The sequence below is a fragment of the Rhinolophus sinicus genome, linkage group LG17, assembly GCF_036562045.2.
Source record: "Rhinolophus sinicus isolate RSC01 linkage group LG17, ASM3656204v1, whole genome shotgun sequence".
Classification (NCBI taxonomy): Eukaryota; Metazoa; Chordata; class Mammalia; order Chiroptera; family Rhinolophidae; genus Rhinolophus; species Rhinolophus sinicus.
In genome coordinates, this window is record NC_133766.1 from 17,200,421 (window position 1) to 17,215,831 (window position 15,411).

Genomic DNA, 15,411 nt, shown 5'->3' on the forward strand with positions numbered 1-15,411 from the left:
CAATTCTCTTTCATCTGGACTGCTCCATTTCCAGTATTGTCCGATGCATTCCTCATCTCATTTATTGAGTTCTTAAGCACTAGAATTTCTGTCTGGTTCTTTATTATATTTTCAGTCTCTTTGGTAAAGTACTCCTTTTGTTCATTAATTTTATTTTTGAGTTACTTGAACTGCCTTTCTGAGTTTTCTTGTATATTGTTGGGTTTCTTTATAGCTACAATCTTGAATTCTCTGTCATTTATATGGGTCGTCATGACTTTTGAGTTTGGTTTCTGGACTCTTCATTTTGTTTCTGTGCTCCCAAGTTACCTTGGTTGTTCATGGTATTTGCTGGCTTGTTTCTCTGTCTGCATATTTGAGGTAGTGATTTCTTTTCTTGTGTAGATACTGTTTTGCATTCGACAATTCAGCAGGTTGATAGGATGCTTTCTTTTGTTTCCCAGTAGTTGGTGCTATAGCACATGTTTTTGTTTGTTTTTTTATCTGCACTATTTGTGATTCTGGGAACATGGTGAAGTGGTGTCGTTTCAGTTAAGGAAAGTGCTATGTGCCCATTGGGATGGTGGGCGTCTTCTCTGTGACCAGCTTGCCTCATTTATGGGACACCACCACTGTATTGGGGGAATGTTGTGGGTGGTGGAGAAATGGTGTGGTGAGCTCCTACCGCTACCTCCTTCCTCTGTGTTTTTGGCTTTACTGGGCTCTGCCAGGGCCTATGGGGTAGTGGAGGCAGGTTTGAACATCTTACAGCTCTGCTTCCCTGCCAGTAATGGCTGTCAACGCTGCTATTTTGTTTAAAGCTTCCCAGCCACCTCTACCCAATTCTGCTGCAATGTGGAGGGGGGGAAGGGAGATACCTTCTCTGGGAGGGAAACCACTTCTGCCCCTCTATGCTGTAGGCTGTTGTTAGGGTTGCAGCCTGACCCCCATCCCCCACCCCCTGCTACCACGCTTTCTGGAGCCGTGGTGGGTGCCGACCTGCATTCTGCAGCACCATCCCTGTCCTTGCCCCTTCCTTCTCCCGTTGGTTCTTGTTCTGCTGTGCCCACCTTCAGACATCCCCATATGTGGATCTTTCAGGTGTGTTTGTGTGTCAAGCAGAGGATCCTTTGTTGAGTTGTAATTGTCCAACTTGTAAATTCAATGGGAGAAACTGGAGTCTTCTTACTCTGCCATGATGCTGACATCACTAAAGTCCATTTTTTATAGAGAACATATAGCTGGGTCTGTTTTTAATCCAGGCTGACAGTCTCTGCCTTTTAATTGGAGTGTTTGGTCCATTTACATTTAATGTAGTTATTGATGTGGTTGGATTGCGTTCTACCATTTTACTGTTTTCTGTTTATCTTGTGTGTTTTTTTGTTTCTCTGTTCTCCTTTCCTGCAAGTTATAAACCTTGTAGTATTGTTGTATGTTTTTGATGTAGACATTCTTAAATTTAAAAAGTACATATAAATAGCTTTTTATATTTAACCACCTATTTAACATGTCCAGTGATCTTTATTTCTTTCTATACATTTGAGAGTTACCATCTCGTGTCATTTCCCTTTACCTTTCAGTTTTCTTTAGAATGCATTGTAGTGCGGGTCTGTTAGTGATGAATTCTCTCAGCTTTTGTTTTTGAATCTATTTTTATTTCACCTTCATTTTTGAAAGTTAGTTTTGCTAGAATTCTTAAATTCTGTGTAGACAGAATTCTTTTTCTTTCAGCACCTTAAAGATGTTTTGTTTTCTTTTGGCCTCCATTATTTCTGATCAGAAGTTACCTATAATTAGATATAATATCCTATATGTAATGTGTCTTTTTTTCCCTGGCTGCTTTCAAGATTTTTCTCTTATCCTTTCATTGGCAGCTTGATTATGATTTGCCTAGGAGTGGTTTTTTTATTTTTATTTATTTATCCTGCTTGGCATGTATTGAGCTTCTTGGATCTGCAAATTGATGTTTTCTCCTCCAGTTTTGGAAAGTTTGGGCCATTATTTTTAAAAATATTTTTGTGACCCGTTTTCTTTCTTCAGTTACATGTTATTAGACTGCTAGATATTGTCCCATGGTTTTCTGTGCTCTGTTCATTTTTTTTTCCAGTCTTTTTTTTTCAGATTAAATAATTTGTATTCATTTAACTTCAACTATACTGACTTTTTTCCTGCTATCTTTTGCTGTTAGGACTATACAGTGAATTTTTCATTTCATTCAATTTATTTTTCAGCTTTAGAATTTCCATTTGGTTTGTTTTTATAGTTTCCATTTCCCTTCTGTTTATTCTTCATCTATATATTTTCCTTCCAGTCCTTAAAGTGCTGTAAAGTTCCTGTCTGCTGATTGTAGCGTCTGGGTCATCTTGGCATTGGTTTCTATAGACTACATTTTTTTCTTTAGCATGGGTCGTATTTTCTTCTTCTTTCCCTGTCTAGTGATTTTTGACTGAACACGAGACATTATAAATGAAATACTATAGAGGTTCTGGATTCTGTTATGGTCCTCTGCAGAAATTTTGTCTTAGCAGGTAATTAACGTGGCAAGACTCAAATTCCCAACTCTCATGTTCCCTGCATAGCAGAAGCTGAAGCCTCCACTTAGTTCTTTGCGTCCACCTGCCGCTTTTTTGCTGCCCGCCCTGGGTCTCCAGCCAAGAATTTGAATATATTCTATTTGCAGATTTGGGGGTTCACCCCCTTTGTCTCCCTCCCTTTCAGGGTTTCCTCCTAACTTTCTGACTGTTCTACCAGCTCTGAACTCTACCCACTGTTACCCTGAATGATGCCTTATCAAGATTGGTGAATGTCTTCAGGCAGAAAACTACAAATTTACAAGTCTCACCAGACACAGTCGTTTTCTTTCAAGAATAGACAGTCTTTCAGTTTCTGCTTGATTTTGACCATTCTCTAGTATCTTCAAATGATAATTTTGTCCAAATTTTATCATTGTTATCTGTAGAAAGCTGGTGTCACCAAGCTACTCCTTCACCTCTGGAAGCCAGAAGCCAAGCACCTGTCATTTTAGCTTCCGTTCAAACTCCCCTTCATCTTCATCCTTGTGAGCAGTTTCTGTGGAGGAAATGGAGAGCCAGTTTCAGCTGTAGAGATGGCACTGTGGTGGTGTCTCAGTCAGCTTGGGCTGCCGTAACAAAGTACCACAGACTGGGTGACTTAAACAACAGAACCTTTTTCTCAGTTCTGGAGTCTGGAAGTCCAAGATCAAGGTGTTGGCAAGTTTGATTTTCCCTGAGGCTCCTCTCCTTGCCTTGCAGATGGCTACCTTCTCTATGTGTCCTCGTGTGGCCTTTTTTCTGTGTGCATGCATTCCTGGTATCTCTTCCTCTTCTAATAAGGACTCTAGTACTATTGGAATAGGGTCTCACCTATACGAACTCATTTAACTTTAATTACATCCTTAAACACTCTGTCTCCAAATACAGTCACATTGGGGGTAAGGGCTTTAACACATGAATTTTGGGGAATGGGGACAATTCAGTTCATAAGAGAATAATTGAGACTTGGGATGGTTTGAGAGCGGGCAGGAGAGGCAGAGCTGCGTTGTAGGGATGGCATCAGGACATATTTAATCAGTCGTTTAGTCATTCACCATCTAAGTGCAGAATGCCTATTCTATTCCAGGCACAGCATGAAAGGCTGGGGGTTCAGTATGGACAAGACTAGTCCTGGTTCCCACCCTCATGGAGCTCATAGCTTCGGGGGATCAAAAGACATGTAGACAGTGACATTGCAGCGTGATGCTAGGGGATGGATAGGTGCCCTGGGAGCCCTGAGGAAGGGGTGCCCACATAAAGTTTTGGGGTGAGGGAGGCTTCCTTGAGGAAATGCCTCTCTGTACTGATGAGTTAGGAGCCAGCTGTGGAAGAAAAGTGTTCAGACTAGGCATAGGGAATGTGAATGTGAGGGGCTGCAGGGTGGAGGGCAGGACCAGAAGGTCGTTTAGCACAGCTGCAGCTGGGGACCTGGGAAGGAGAGTGGTTAGGGGTAAGGCCAGGCTGGGACCAGCTCCGTTGTTCGATTGTAACTGTCTATCTCTCTAGAGAGGAGACACCGTAAAGACAATGGCCGCGTCTCCTTCAGCTTGGGGTCCCCTTCCTGGCAGAGTAGGTGCACAGTGAATGTTGATAGGAGCTGTGTGTTACGATTTGTGCTTGGGGGCTGAGGTGGGACGTCAGATGTGGGTGAGCTTGCCTCCCTGGTAAAGCAGGTAAGGGGCCTGGAGGCTGCCGACCTCCCGCAGCCACACCTGCCCCTGCTCTCTGGGTCATGTGTGTTGTCCTTCAGTCCTAGACAGCGAGTCCGCCTCCAGCAGCATCCGCTTCAGCAAGGCCTGCCTGAAGAACGTCTTCTCGGTCCTGCTTATTTTCATCTACCTGCTGCTCATGGCCGTCGCCGTCTTCCTGGTCTACCAAACCATCATGGACTTTCGTGAGAAACTCAAGCACCCCGTCATGTCGGTGTCTTACAAGGAGGTGGATCGCTATGATGCCCCAGGTAGAGCCTGTCCAGACGGGCATCAGGACCCAGGTCTGGGGCATCACTGCAAATACTGCCTGAGCTGCCCCTGCACTCCCAGCCCCGTGCCAGGCACCGTGGGCAGGGGGAGCAGTGTGAGCATGTTTTGGGTGTGGGGTGCACACCAGAGAGCGGCCATGGGCACCCAGTAAACTGTGTCCTGTGCTGAGAGAGAGGGGGACAGCCTGGAGTGGTCACTGCAGAGCTGGGTGGGCGAGGAGCGCTTTGCACAGAGGGAAGCTGTGCGGTGGGCTTTTTCTGGGAGGAGGCTCAGCGGGAGCAGAGGTGAGTGTTGGGCGGCTGAGGGTTTCTCTGGAGAGGCTGAGTCGAGCCTGGCGGGAGCAGAGGCCGGTGAGGAGAAGTGGGAGGCAGGGCCGTCCAGAGGAGGGAGCGGCCCTGCCTGGAGAGGGGGCTCGCAGGCCACATCCTCCATCCTTCTCCTGTCCCAGTGGGGAGTCATCTCTGCTCCAGCGCTGGCGTGGGCTGTCTGTCCCTGGGCTCCGTGCGCGTGGGTACGGATGGGAGGTGTGAGCTCAGTGGGCTCTGCCTGCAGGGTGCTCCTGAGTGACCCGCCGTGGCCTGCTCACAGGGCAGAGCCAGTCCTAGGTTCCCTCTGCCTGGGGCTTCTTGAAAGTGTCCTGGTCACGGCTCCTTGGCCTGTCTTGTGTTTGTCCCTGAGTGTGTGTGTCTGCCTTGGTCTCTTTATCCCTGGGTCTTACTGTTTCTGGTTTCTCGGTCTCTGAGCTCTGCCTGGGTCTGCTGTGCTGTTCCCAGTGTTTTCGGGAACAGTGACCGTCAGTAGAGCCGTGAAGAGGAGCCTCGGCCGGGGTGAGGGGGGAACTGTTGGGAGGCCACCTGCACACCTGGAGCTCCAGGCAGAGCGGGAGACGAGACACGAAATGAGATCTGGGAGTCCCACAGCTCGGGGCCTCCCGGGGAACCTGCAGGTGGGTGCCAGGCTGGGGCACTGGCTCTGTCATGGAGGCCCCCAGAGTGTGCGCTCAGGTTCTGCTGCAGGCCGGGGAGGGGCTTGTGAGGAGAGGAGGGCTGTTCCCCCCATTAGAGTAGGGCTTTCTGAGGGCAAAGGTGTGCCCCCCCCACCCTCCGTAACCCTTTTCTTCCTCTTCTGCAGTCACCCAAGGGGTTCCAAACTTAGGTTGTTGGTGGGTGTGACAAAATGTATGTGACATGATTTTAGGGGTGTGCTCTGACACTCACTTCCTGTTTGTGCCCCCCAGGTATTGCCCTGTACCCCGGTCAGGCCCAGTTGCTCAGCTGTAAGCACCATTACGAAGTCATCCCCCCACTGAGGAGCCCTGGCCAGCCCGGAGACTTGAATTGCACCACCCAGAGGATCAACTACACGGACCCTTTCTCCAATCAGACCCTGGTAACTCATCTCTGGGTCTGGGCAGCGTGCTGTGCCAGCCCTGCACCCAGGGCCTGTCTGTTCCTGCCAGCCGGCCTCTCCTGCACCCAAACACGAGGCTGTCCTAAGGGGAGTCGTGGCCATGGCTGGCTCTTCTGCACTCAGGGAGGGCAGGGAGGCCTTCAGCCCCTCAGGGCGACCCTCAGGGATGGCCTACAGTGCGGTAAGGTCCTGTCCTTCATAGAAGGAAGAAGGGCTCAGGGTCGGGCCAGTGTGACGTAGAAAAGGGGGTCCCATACCTGACTACTCGAAGGAACTGCCAGGGTACTTTTTGAAAATGCAGATTTTCCCAGGTTCCATGTGGGGCTGACTGAATGGTCATTCCAGGGGATGGGGCCTGAGAATCCACATTTTGAAATAAATCTGCCCGTGTACAGAAGGAGTGCTGGTCTGGGGCCCGGCCCTGGCCCTGCTGTCACACGCAGCGACCCAGCTCAGCTGGGGCGGAGCAGCGCCTGCACCGGCTATGAGGCAGCGAAGGAACTTTGTAGTTTTTTGCTTCTTCCCTTTTGCATCCCATATCCTTGTTTCAGAAAGGAGTAAACAGGGCTGAACAAAGTTTTCCAGGTCGGAGAGGAAGGAAAGGCTTTCTAGGCAGCCGAACTCGGCACCCAGCCTTAAACGGATGAAATATAGCGTGTTGTGTTTGTGTCTCTGAGCAGTTACAGTAGTTGCGTGTTTCTGGAGGGTCGGGTGCCCCCAGAAGAGCCGCAGGAGGTGACGTTGAGGACAGAAGTACTAGCCAGATGAGAAAAATGCCCCATTGTGCTACAGAGTGGGACCTAGGAGTGGGTCTTAGCATGAATTTTGTAAATATTCTAGGCTTCCTCCTGAAATCCTGCTGAAATGATTCCCACTCCTGCAAAGAAGAGAATAAAATTAAATAGCGGACGTGCAAACCAGGAAAGGCTGTCATCAGTTGAGCAGAAATTTCAAGGAACTAGTGTGAAATATAAATTGCAAATTGGGTCAGATTGATGGAGCAGACAAATCAGAGAAAACCCGTCCCCTAAAACAGAAGCCGGCGAGGAGTGCCGTGCAGAAGTGAAAGCTTTGTTTTCCACTCCCAGCTCCAGATCAGCATGTTCAAAGAGCATGGCTGGCCATAGGGCAGCTGCCAGGATGATAATTAGGGGACGCCTGTTGGCTGGGCCTCCGTGCCCTTTGTCCTCCGACAGCAGGCAGAGCTGTTGGGGTCGGTGTTTGCTCCTGGGCATGAGGCCCTGGGGCCATTCTCTGCATAAGCTAAGGGGAGGTTACTGCTTGGGCATTGGGGCAGCAGAGAAAGGAAGTATAACTTGAGACTGGACCTCCACAGAGGAAGGGGGAGAGAACTACTGGGAAGGGATCCCTTCCACAGATAGAAATAGGCGGAGTGTGCGGCCACTAGTGTTCCCTGCCCACGGCCACGGAGTCCTTACAGGGTGAGTTGTTAGGGAACCACTTGGGAAGCAACCCACGCCCCAGACCCATCCTGGTCAACCTAATCCTTCATCCGGAAATAAGACTCAGAATTAAGGGTCACTAGACATTTACGTGAAACCAACAACATGAAAGGACCAGGAGGAGCAGAATGGACTCCAGAATAGGGAAACGGAAGCTAATTTAAATGAAAAGGAAAATGATTTTAAAAAATTTTAGTGAAGAGCTAGCTGTACAGTAGAAACACATTCCCAGCTCTCTGTTCCCTGTGTATCCCGTGTGGGCTCCCGTGGCCCAGCGGGACCCCGTGTGTGCTTCCGTGGCACAGCCAGCGCGGGGCCCCTCGGCTCCCCGATGGAGGAGGACGCTTACTAGGGGTCCTTGTGTTTATTCCCAAACCCGTGTATGCCAGCTGTACTTGTTATTTTAGCTCTGCAATTTAACTACATATTATAAAAACCCATGGAATCAGGGCACCAAAGAGGAGTTGTTTCCGTGAAACGAAGTTGAATGCAGTTCCTGCCTCCAGCTCTGGGTGACAGTTAGCCTTCTCCAATTCTAAATGTGGCTCTTAGCTAAGAGGGATCCGGTACTCCCTATGCCCCGGGTCCCCACCCCAAAGCAGCCTGTGGCTGGGGTGGAGGGCTGAGGAGAACAGAGAAGCGCAGGACTCCCGCAGGGAGAAGGAGAAATGAGAGGCACAGCCACGGCTTGGGCCGTGCGCTGCCTGAGACGTCCTGCCGCAGCTTGGAGGGAACACCTGGTTAGAGACTTGTGTGTCCTCGCTGGCGCCTGGCCTCGTCCACGGGGAGGGTCTGCCCTGGGCCTCTCTGGTCATATCTGGAGTGGACATAAGAAACATGCCCGCCCTGGGTCACAGAGCTTTGGGCACCCACTTGCCGCTGCAGCAGTGGGGGAGCGGCTTTGGGCTGGACAGGCTTGGACCTGGCAGTTGGCTTATCATCCTTCGCCTACCCCACCTTTTCGTTTGCAGTGAGATGTCTTCAGAAATGTGTAGGCTGCCCGTTGTTTGTGTCCTGTCGAGGCCATGTGAAAGTGACCCAGCCAAGGGTCTCATCTGGTCCTACTTTGTCAGTTTTCAGATTCTCATTTATTCCTTCCCTCCCTGCCTCCCTTTAATCTAGTTAATGTTTACCAAATGCTTTGCTCTGGCCCAATTAGGGCCACCACCTTCTTAGTCTGCAGGACCTGTGTTTGTTTCCTCACCACCTGCCACATTTCCAGTGTCCGTATGTTAAGTGGATGCCTCATTTTTCCGTTGTTGTTACCACGGCACTTCAGTTCCAGGAAACAATTGTGTAATGGTCAGAGAGTAGGCCAAGCTACTGTGCAAAAACACACCCCTAACAAATACGGTGGTGAGACCAGACAGACTTCTGTCCTTTCTCTGGGGACGGTCTGGGCGTGCTGCCTCGTAGGGTGGTCAACGATGGCTTCTGTCTGTCACTCCGCTGTCCCCTGGGCGGTGTCCTGGTCCTCGTGGCCAGCACATATGTACGCGACCGCTCCCAGGCGGTGAGAGGTGGAGGGCAAGTGGCCCCCTGCATGGACTTGCCACCGAGTTGCGTGAATCACTGCATATTCCAGGAACTTCATCACAAGGTCTTGTCTGAGGCCGAAGTGAGGGTCCAGCAGGGCCACTGTCTTCTGCTGAAACCCGGGATTGTGGAAGCGGTTCTGGTTGTGCAGGAGGAAGTGGGCAAAGGAGACTGGGGGCTGTTGGCATTTTTTGCTGCCACTTACTGTGGCACAGAAAGGTGGAGAAGAAGCAAGACAGAGATCCTTTGGGAAAATGCCGCAGTAACCAGAAGTGGAGTGGAATATTAACACGTCAGTCAAAAAGGCATTTCAAGTGCAAAGGGTTAAAAGGGATGTTTAAGATGGATGAGAGGTTCGGCTCTACTTCTCTCCACTAAGATATAACAGTCGGAGAGCTTTATGTGCAGAACAGCATACCAGTTGTGTATTTTAGGCAAAACCTGTTAGAAATGAAAAATACCATCCCCTTAGGGTGTGGCGAACACCTCGCAAACTCCCAGATCAGACAGGAAGTAGTAAGGGTCACAGTTGAACAGCACAGTAAGTGTAGAGTGAGTGTGTGTGTGTGTGTCACACTTGGTGCCTGACGGAGGACTCTTTTCAGATAGTGGTAAAGCATTTGTAAAAGTTAATGATGTAAAGATATTTTTTCCCAAATTATCAATCCAGTATCATCAAAATCCCAGTTGACTTTTCCATGAAACTTCAGCTAGTTTTAAAGTACATTTAGAAGCGCACATGTATAAAAGTAAAACCCCCCACCCAGGTTTGAGGCTGGGAGGAGTGACGTGGAGGGGACCTGCCCAGTCAATGTCAGAATGGGATAAACCCACAGCGCTCAAACTTGCATCCATAGTGTGGGGAGTGGGAGTTAGAGCCCTGTTTCATACCATACACAAAACAGAGCCAAATTAAAAAGGTTAGGAAAAGGTTAGAAAGGTTAGAAAAAGCTGCTATAAAGAAATGTAGAATACTCATATAATTTTGGTTTTCCCTAGCAGGCAAAACCGAGAAGCCATAAAAAAAAGAAAAGACAGATTTCACTACACCAAATTAAGAGCTTCATAAAACAAATGCCATTAGAAACAGTTAATGGGAAAGTGACTGACTGTAAGACACTGTTTGTACATATAACAGACATAAGTTAATATCCTTTCTCAATAAAAGAGCTTCTGTAGTGCCCAGCCAATGAAAGAGGGGACAGGGGACAGGTTGTACTCAGCTCGGTCCGGGTGGGGGCAGGTGGGCTCCGGTTCCCGAGCAGGAGGGTGTGGTTCGGGGTCCCCTGGCCCCGGGTGGGCAGGACTGCGGGCTTTCCATCGGCGCCTCCAGGCCCACCCCGAAGTGTCTGTGTGCCCCAGGGTCAGGAGCGCCCGCACAGCCCTCCCACGGCTGAGATGTGGCCTTTGTGTCTCCGCAGAAATCCGCCCTGATCGTGCGGGGGCCCCGGGAAGTGAAGAAGCGGGAGCTGGTCTTCCTGCAGTTCCGTCTGAACGAGAGCAGTGAGGACTTCAGCGCCATCGATTACCTCCTCTTCTCCTCTTTCCAGGAGTTCCTGCACAGGTGGCCATTCACACTTCCCGGCGGGCTTGGAGACACACTTTATTCCAGCCTTGCACATCGCTAGGCGGGGGCCTGGGGTGGAGGCAGGGAGGCCGACAGCCCCGCGAGGGCCCCTCAGAGCTGCTGAAGTCCAGAGCTCCCGAGGAGCCGGGGGCACGTCCACTGCCAGGCGCAGGGGGGCAAGGCCCGGGTGGAGGGAGGCGCCATCCTCCCATTGGGGGCTTCAGGGAGCAGGCTGCTACTTTGAGGGGGTGGCCACTCCCCTCCATTTGGAAGCCAAGAAGCAGAGCTTGGAGGGGCGGCACGGGGTGGGCAGCCGCCTGCTGGTGCCGGCAAAGAAGCGGCTAAAGTGGGGCGGGAGCTTGAGTCTGGCGCAGGGTGAATCCTGCTGTCGGGCCTGATGAGCTCGGACCTTTCCTCCCTGTCCTCTCAGCCCAGACAGGGTGGGCTTCATGCAGGCCTGTGAAAGCGCCTATTCCAGCTGGAAGTTCTCCGGGGGCTTCCGCACCTGGGTCAAGATGTCCCTGGTGGAGACGAAGGAGGAAGACGGGCGGGAAGCAGTGGAGTTCCGGCAGGAGGTAGGCCGTGCGCGTCTGCCCAGCGCGGCTGGCGACTCCACCCTTGAGTCGGGGGTGGCCTTGCGCCGAGTCTCAAGGGTGATAGACCTTCGCCAGGATGAGAAGGGCTCATGCCAGGAGTTCACTGTGCTTCTGTAGGCAGTGCACGTGCCAGCCCTCCCTCCCTGGCCCGGCCTGTCCTCGCGGAGCACACGGCTGGGGCAGGGACCCCTGTGCTGTGTGAGTGGGCGCTTGCCCAGCTGCGCGGAGCGCCGGCGCCCGTGTTCTCAGCCCTGCGCGTGCCCCCGGCTCTCTGAGAGGCTGGCGGCTGCATGGAAGATGGATTATTTGCAGGGAGGAGAGACCAGATAGAGTGGGTGTGATCCACTGGGACACAGAAGTACAATACTGGCTTGCTTTTTGTATTTTTAAAAATCTCATCCTTTTTCCATTTTGGAATGTTTTAGAATGAATGTAACATTAGAACAGTGGTAGTAATGTTGCATCACTTCTAAAGTTATAAATATGTTGGGTGCATCCTCAGAATATTTTACTAATGGGAAGTGTGATCCAAAAGCTTTCAGCTCTTTGGCCTGGAGCTAGGACAGGCCAGGAGTCTCTAGCTGTGATCCTGGTGAGAGAGGGAATGGACCTTGGAAACAGGCGTGGCAGGGAGGTTGGAGGCATGGCACAGCTGGTCACCTCAGCAGGGCTGCTTGTCAGGCACCACGGAAAGCAAGGCCGCACCCCTGCCTTGCAGCTCACATTGCAGCACTGCCTCTGCCTCCTGCCCGAATCCACACTCAGAGCCAGGCCACCTTGTGTGTCAGTGGCTGGGAGCCTGCAGAGGCAGCGAGCAGGTGGGTCTGTGCTGTGACCCTCTGCCTCTCCTTGGAGCTGTTCCATTTGGGGCGGACTCCACAGAGTGGCTTCAGGAAAGGGCTGGGTTGGAGTAGGAAGACCCACTCCAACCAATGGGGCCATCACTGGCCAGAAGCCATGTGTGTGTCTAGGTCTGTCGCTTCCCAGCCCCGGCTCCTAGCACTCCCCGGATCGCAGGGCTTTGGGGAGGGCGTAGAGACACTTGTCTTCAAGAGGACAGGCTTTTTTCCTGCCTTAGGAGGTGACAGCCCCAACAATAGGTCCCTAAAATATTTCTATTTTGTAAGATAACTGTCATCTCCTGAATTTTTACTTCCCAGTTTTCTCCAAGAACACTAAGCTGTTTCTTGCCCTGGCCCTAGAGCACCTGAGAAAGGTGCTACCCTGGCCCACCCTGGCTCTCCTGTTGGTCCTAACTGATCTGAAGCCACAGGGGCCAAAACCCCAGTGAACCTACACATTTTAGAATGTTTCATGTGCTTTTTATTATAGTCTCCGTTGCAAGTCTTGGCAGGGACACGAACTCATGAACAATATTTTACATGTTTTCATATTGTGTTTTAAAGTTGAAGATACTTTCATATATATTATTGCTTCACGTGCCCCTCACCACGCCTCAGTGAGGTGTAGGCATTTTGTTCCCATTTTATGCGTGGCAAAGCGGAGGCTCAGTTCACACGATGGACCCTACACTCCGGGCTAGGCCTGGGCTTCTGCCTCTGGAAACTGTCTGCTCTCTGTGACACATGCAGCCCCTTTAGCACTTGGAAACAGGCCTTCCCGGGCATGTCTTCTACCTGTTTACAGGGACCGCTCAGCCAGGGGATCCCTGAAGCTGCACTTTGTCCCTATAGACACGGAGGGTTGAAATACTCAGCTCTTAAGATCAAGTATTTTGAAATTTGTTTTTTTTATGGCTTTTAATTGTGAGACTTACAGTACTTGAAATATGGTTTACTCGGTGACAATCCAAAACACCTACGTGCATACCAGATCCTATATCCGTTTCCCCAGAGAACTGTGGACAGCCAGGGGAGGCCTGGGCTCTGGTCCCACTTTCAGGGTGTCGTGTATGAGAGTCTGGGCTCTCCCTCTCCAAGAGGCAGAGAGGAGAGCCAAGGGCTGAGCTTCCCCCCCTGCACGCTCCTTCCCGTGGCCCCGGCCAGGTGACACTTTCTCTCCTCTGTTCCTAGACGAGTGTGGTTAACTACATTGACCAGAGGCCAGCTGCTGAAAAAAGGGCTCAGTTGTTTTTTGTGGTCTTTGAATGGAAAGATCCTTTTATCCAGAAAGTCCAAGATGTGAGTATTATTGAACATGTGAGCGCAAACTCCCAGCGCAAGGCATTTGGGCTCATCCTTGCAGGCTGAGCACAAATCAGTTTGTCACTTGTGTGAAGTTCACGTCCTGTATCACTTGTGTTTAACTGATCTGGTCTTCATCACCAGACTGTGGCCCTGTGAAGGTGGGGACTGTGTCTTGTGTTCTCCATCATTTATTTGATGTCTCCCGAGTACTTAGTACAGAGCTGCTGCTTCATAATATTGATTGAACTGAGCAGAAAGTACTAAGCTAATATCTAGGTCACTGCTGTTGGAAGCCGTTCTTTTTTAATGTTTCTGGGATAAGAACTTACGATTGTGGGAAGTCAGAGCAGAACAGTGCACATAAAACATTAACAGTATCAATTAATGCCAGGTTCTCAGACTCACAGTCTGGAAGGGGAGGAATAATGAGACAGCTTTGCTAAAGCAGCATTCATGAGACACCGTCCACCACGGCCAGTCCCAGATCTGACACCGATTGGCATGTAGGTCATCACAAAATGTCCTGACGTGGTCACGGCTTGGGGGAAGACATTTCATAGCTGAGACTTAAATAGGAGAGTCTTTGTGACTTGAAACTGGGACTTAACAGTGTTTACCATGATGGGGAACTCAGGAAATTGGCGATACGATGTTGGCCTTGAAGAGTTTAACGTTTAATGAGGCAGCCCTCTGTGGCTGTCATGTGACTAACTCCAGACAGTAAGTAACTGCCAAAGAGACAGTGGGATAAATAGCTCTGCGAAAGTGGTGAGTGTTTTGCCTAGTGGGCAGAGAAAGCTCTGAGGTGCCCTGTAGGTAGGAGGAAAAGCATCGCGGGCACGGAGTCAGAGGGCAGAGCTTGGAGGCAGGAGCCCACGAGAGAGTGTGGAGGGACTGTCATTGGGCGGGGTGGGAGGAGAAGTCTGAAGCACTGTGACATGGGAAGAAAACAAGGAACTGCCCTTCTGGATTGGGTATAACGTGGAGGAAAATGATCTCTAAGCGAGGTCACTTAGGGATCAGGCCAAAAGTTTGTCAAGTTCAGTACTGAATATCTTATTTGTTCACAGCTTTTTTTAAAAAACAAGTTTTCCTTTCAGAATCACTTTATTGTAGGGAGGGCTTTGTATTTTTCTCCTCAGACTGAACTATGGACATTAAAGTACGAATGAAATATATTGAGTTAGGACAATATTAGAATGCAGGTGTTTTTCTTGTCACCTCAGTGACATTAGTATGACCTAGGAATCAAAACTGAAGCCAACCAATAAAACTTGCATTTGTTTCTGTTTTGCAGATAATCACAGCCAATCCTTGGAACACAATCGCTCTTCTCTGTGGGGCCTTCTTGGCATTATTTAAAGCAGCCGAGTTTGCCAAACTGAGTGTGAAATGGATGATCAAAATTAGGAAGCGGTACCTTAAAAAAAGAGGTCATGCAACGAACCACATAAGCTGAAGTCGCCTTGCGGCGTTCGCAGAACTGCCGGTGTTAATGGAAGTTCTCATCACTTCCGCTTTGATAAACTGAGCTCCCAGTCATCTGTACTCACCCGAAGCAACGGGCCTGCTGGGAGGAACAGCCTACTGCAGCAGATCAATGGATAACCTGAAAGTTATTTAAGTACTTAAGTTATTGAACACTTTTTGAATATGACATACGCATAGGGTTTGTGGAAGAGGGAGTTAGATATGTATCTGGTTTTCTGAAGGTTTGTAGAAGCTGCCTTTCTTCTTCTTTGGTTTGGTGTGTAGTTCAGCTCTAACAGGATAATTAAGGCTCCGCTGTTTACCTTAGGTTTTTTTTCCCCTGAGGTTTTTAAAGTGGACGGAAGAGGGTGTGAGTATCCAGATGTGTGGGTCATGCTTTGGAAACTGCTTGTGCACCAAAAAAGGTAAAAACCCTTATGTTTCTGGCATCACCTGTCCAGCCTGACAAGCTCTCTCATTTGTTAAATGTTAAATGAGACTTTTTAAGCTACTAGAAATAAGTAATTAGATTTCCTGTGGACTGACTAGCCACCTACCTGTCTGGTTAGAGTATTTGCTGATGCAGGTATGTGAGTTTAGTGATTAACATGCAAAAGCACTAGTACGTATGTACATAATAGGTGCCTACTCATTGTATTGTGATGATTTCATTAACAGGTCAATAAATTTAGGTTAATACAAAGGATAA

The 15,411-nt window shown here is 49.7% G+C and overlaps 1 protein-coding gene across 4 annotated transcripts in view; it reads left to right on the top strand.

Moving 5' to 3' along the window:
- Positions 1-15,411, top strand: part of PACC1 (proton activated chloride channel 1) — a 33,906-nt gene extending 18,495 nt beyond the window's left edge. For 2 of the 4 annotated variants that reach the window (XM_019738050.2, XM_074322220.1), the window contains exons 3-8: positions 4,282-4,491; positions 5,751-5,902; positions 10,344-10,486; positions 10,920-11,064; positions 13,119-13,226; positions 14,530-15,411. In XM_019738050.2, the coding sequence (XP_019593609.2) occupies positions 4,282-4,491; positions 5,751-5,902; positions 10,344-10,486; positions 10,920-11,064; positions 13,119-13,226; positions 14,530-14,691 (920 nt within the window). In that variant the 3' untranslated portion in view covers positions 14,692-15,411. Of the gene's footprint in view, positions 1-4,281; positions 4,492-5,750; positions 5,903-10,343; positions 10,487-10,919; positions 11,065-13,118; positions 13,231-14,529 lie in introns of those variants that run through there. The other 2 variants (XM_074322221.1, XM_074322222.1) reach the window with 2 other exon arrangements.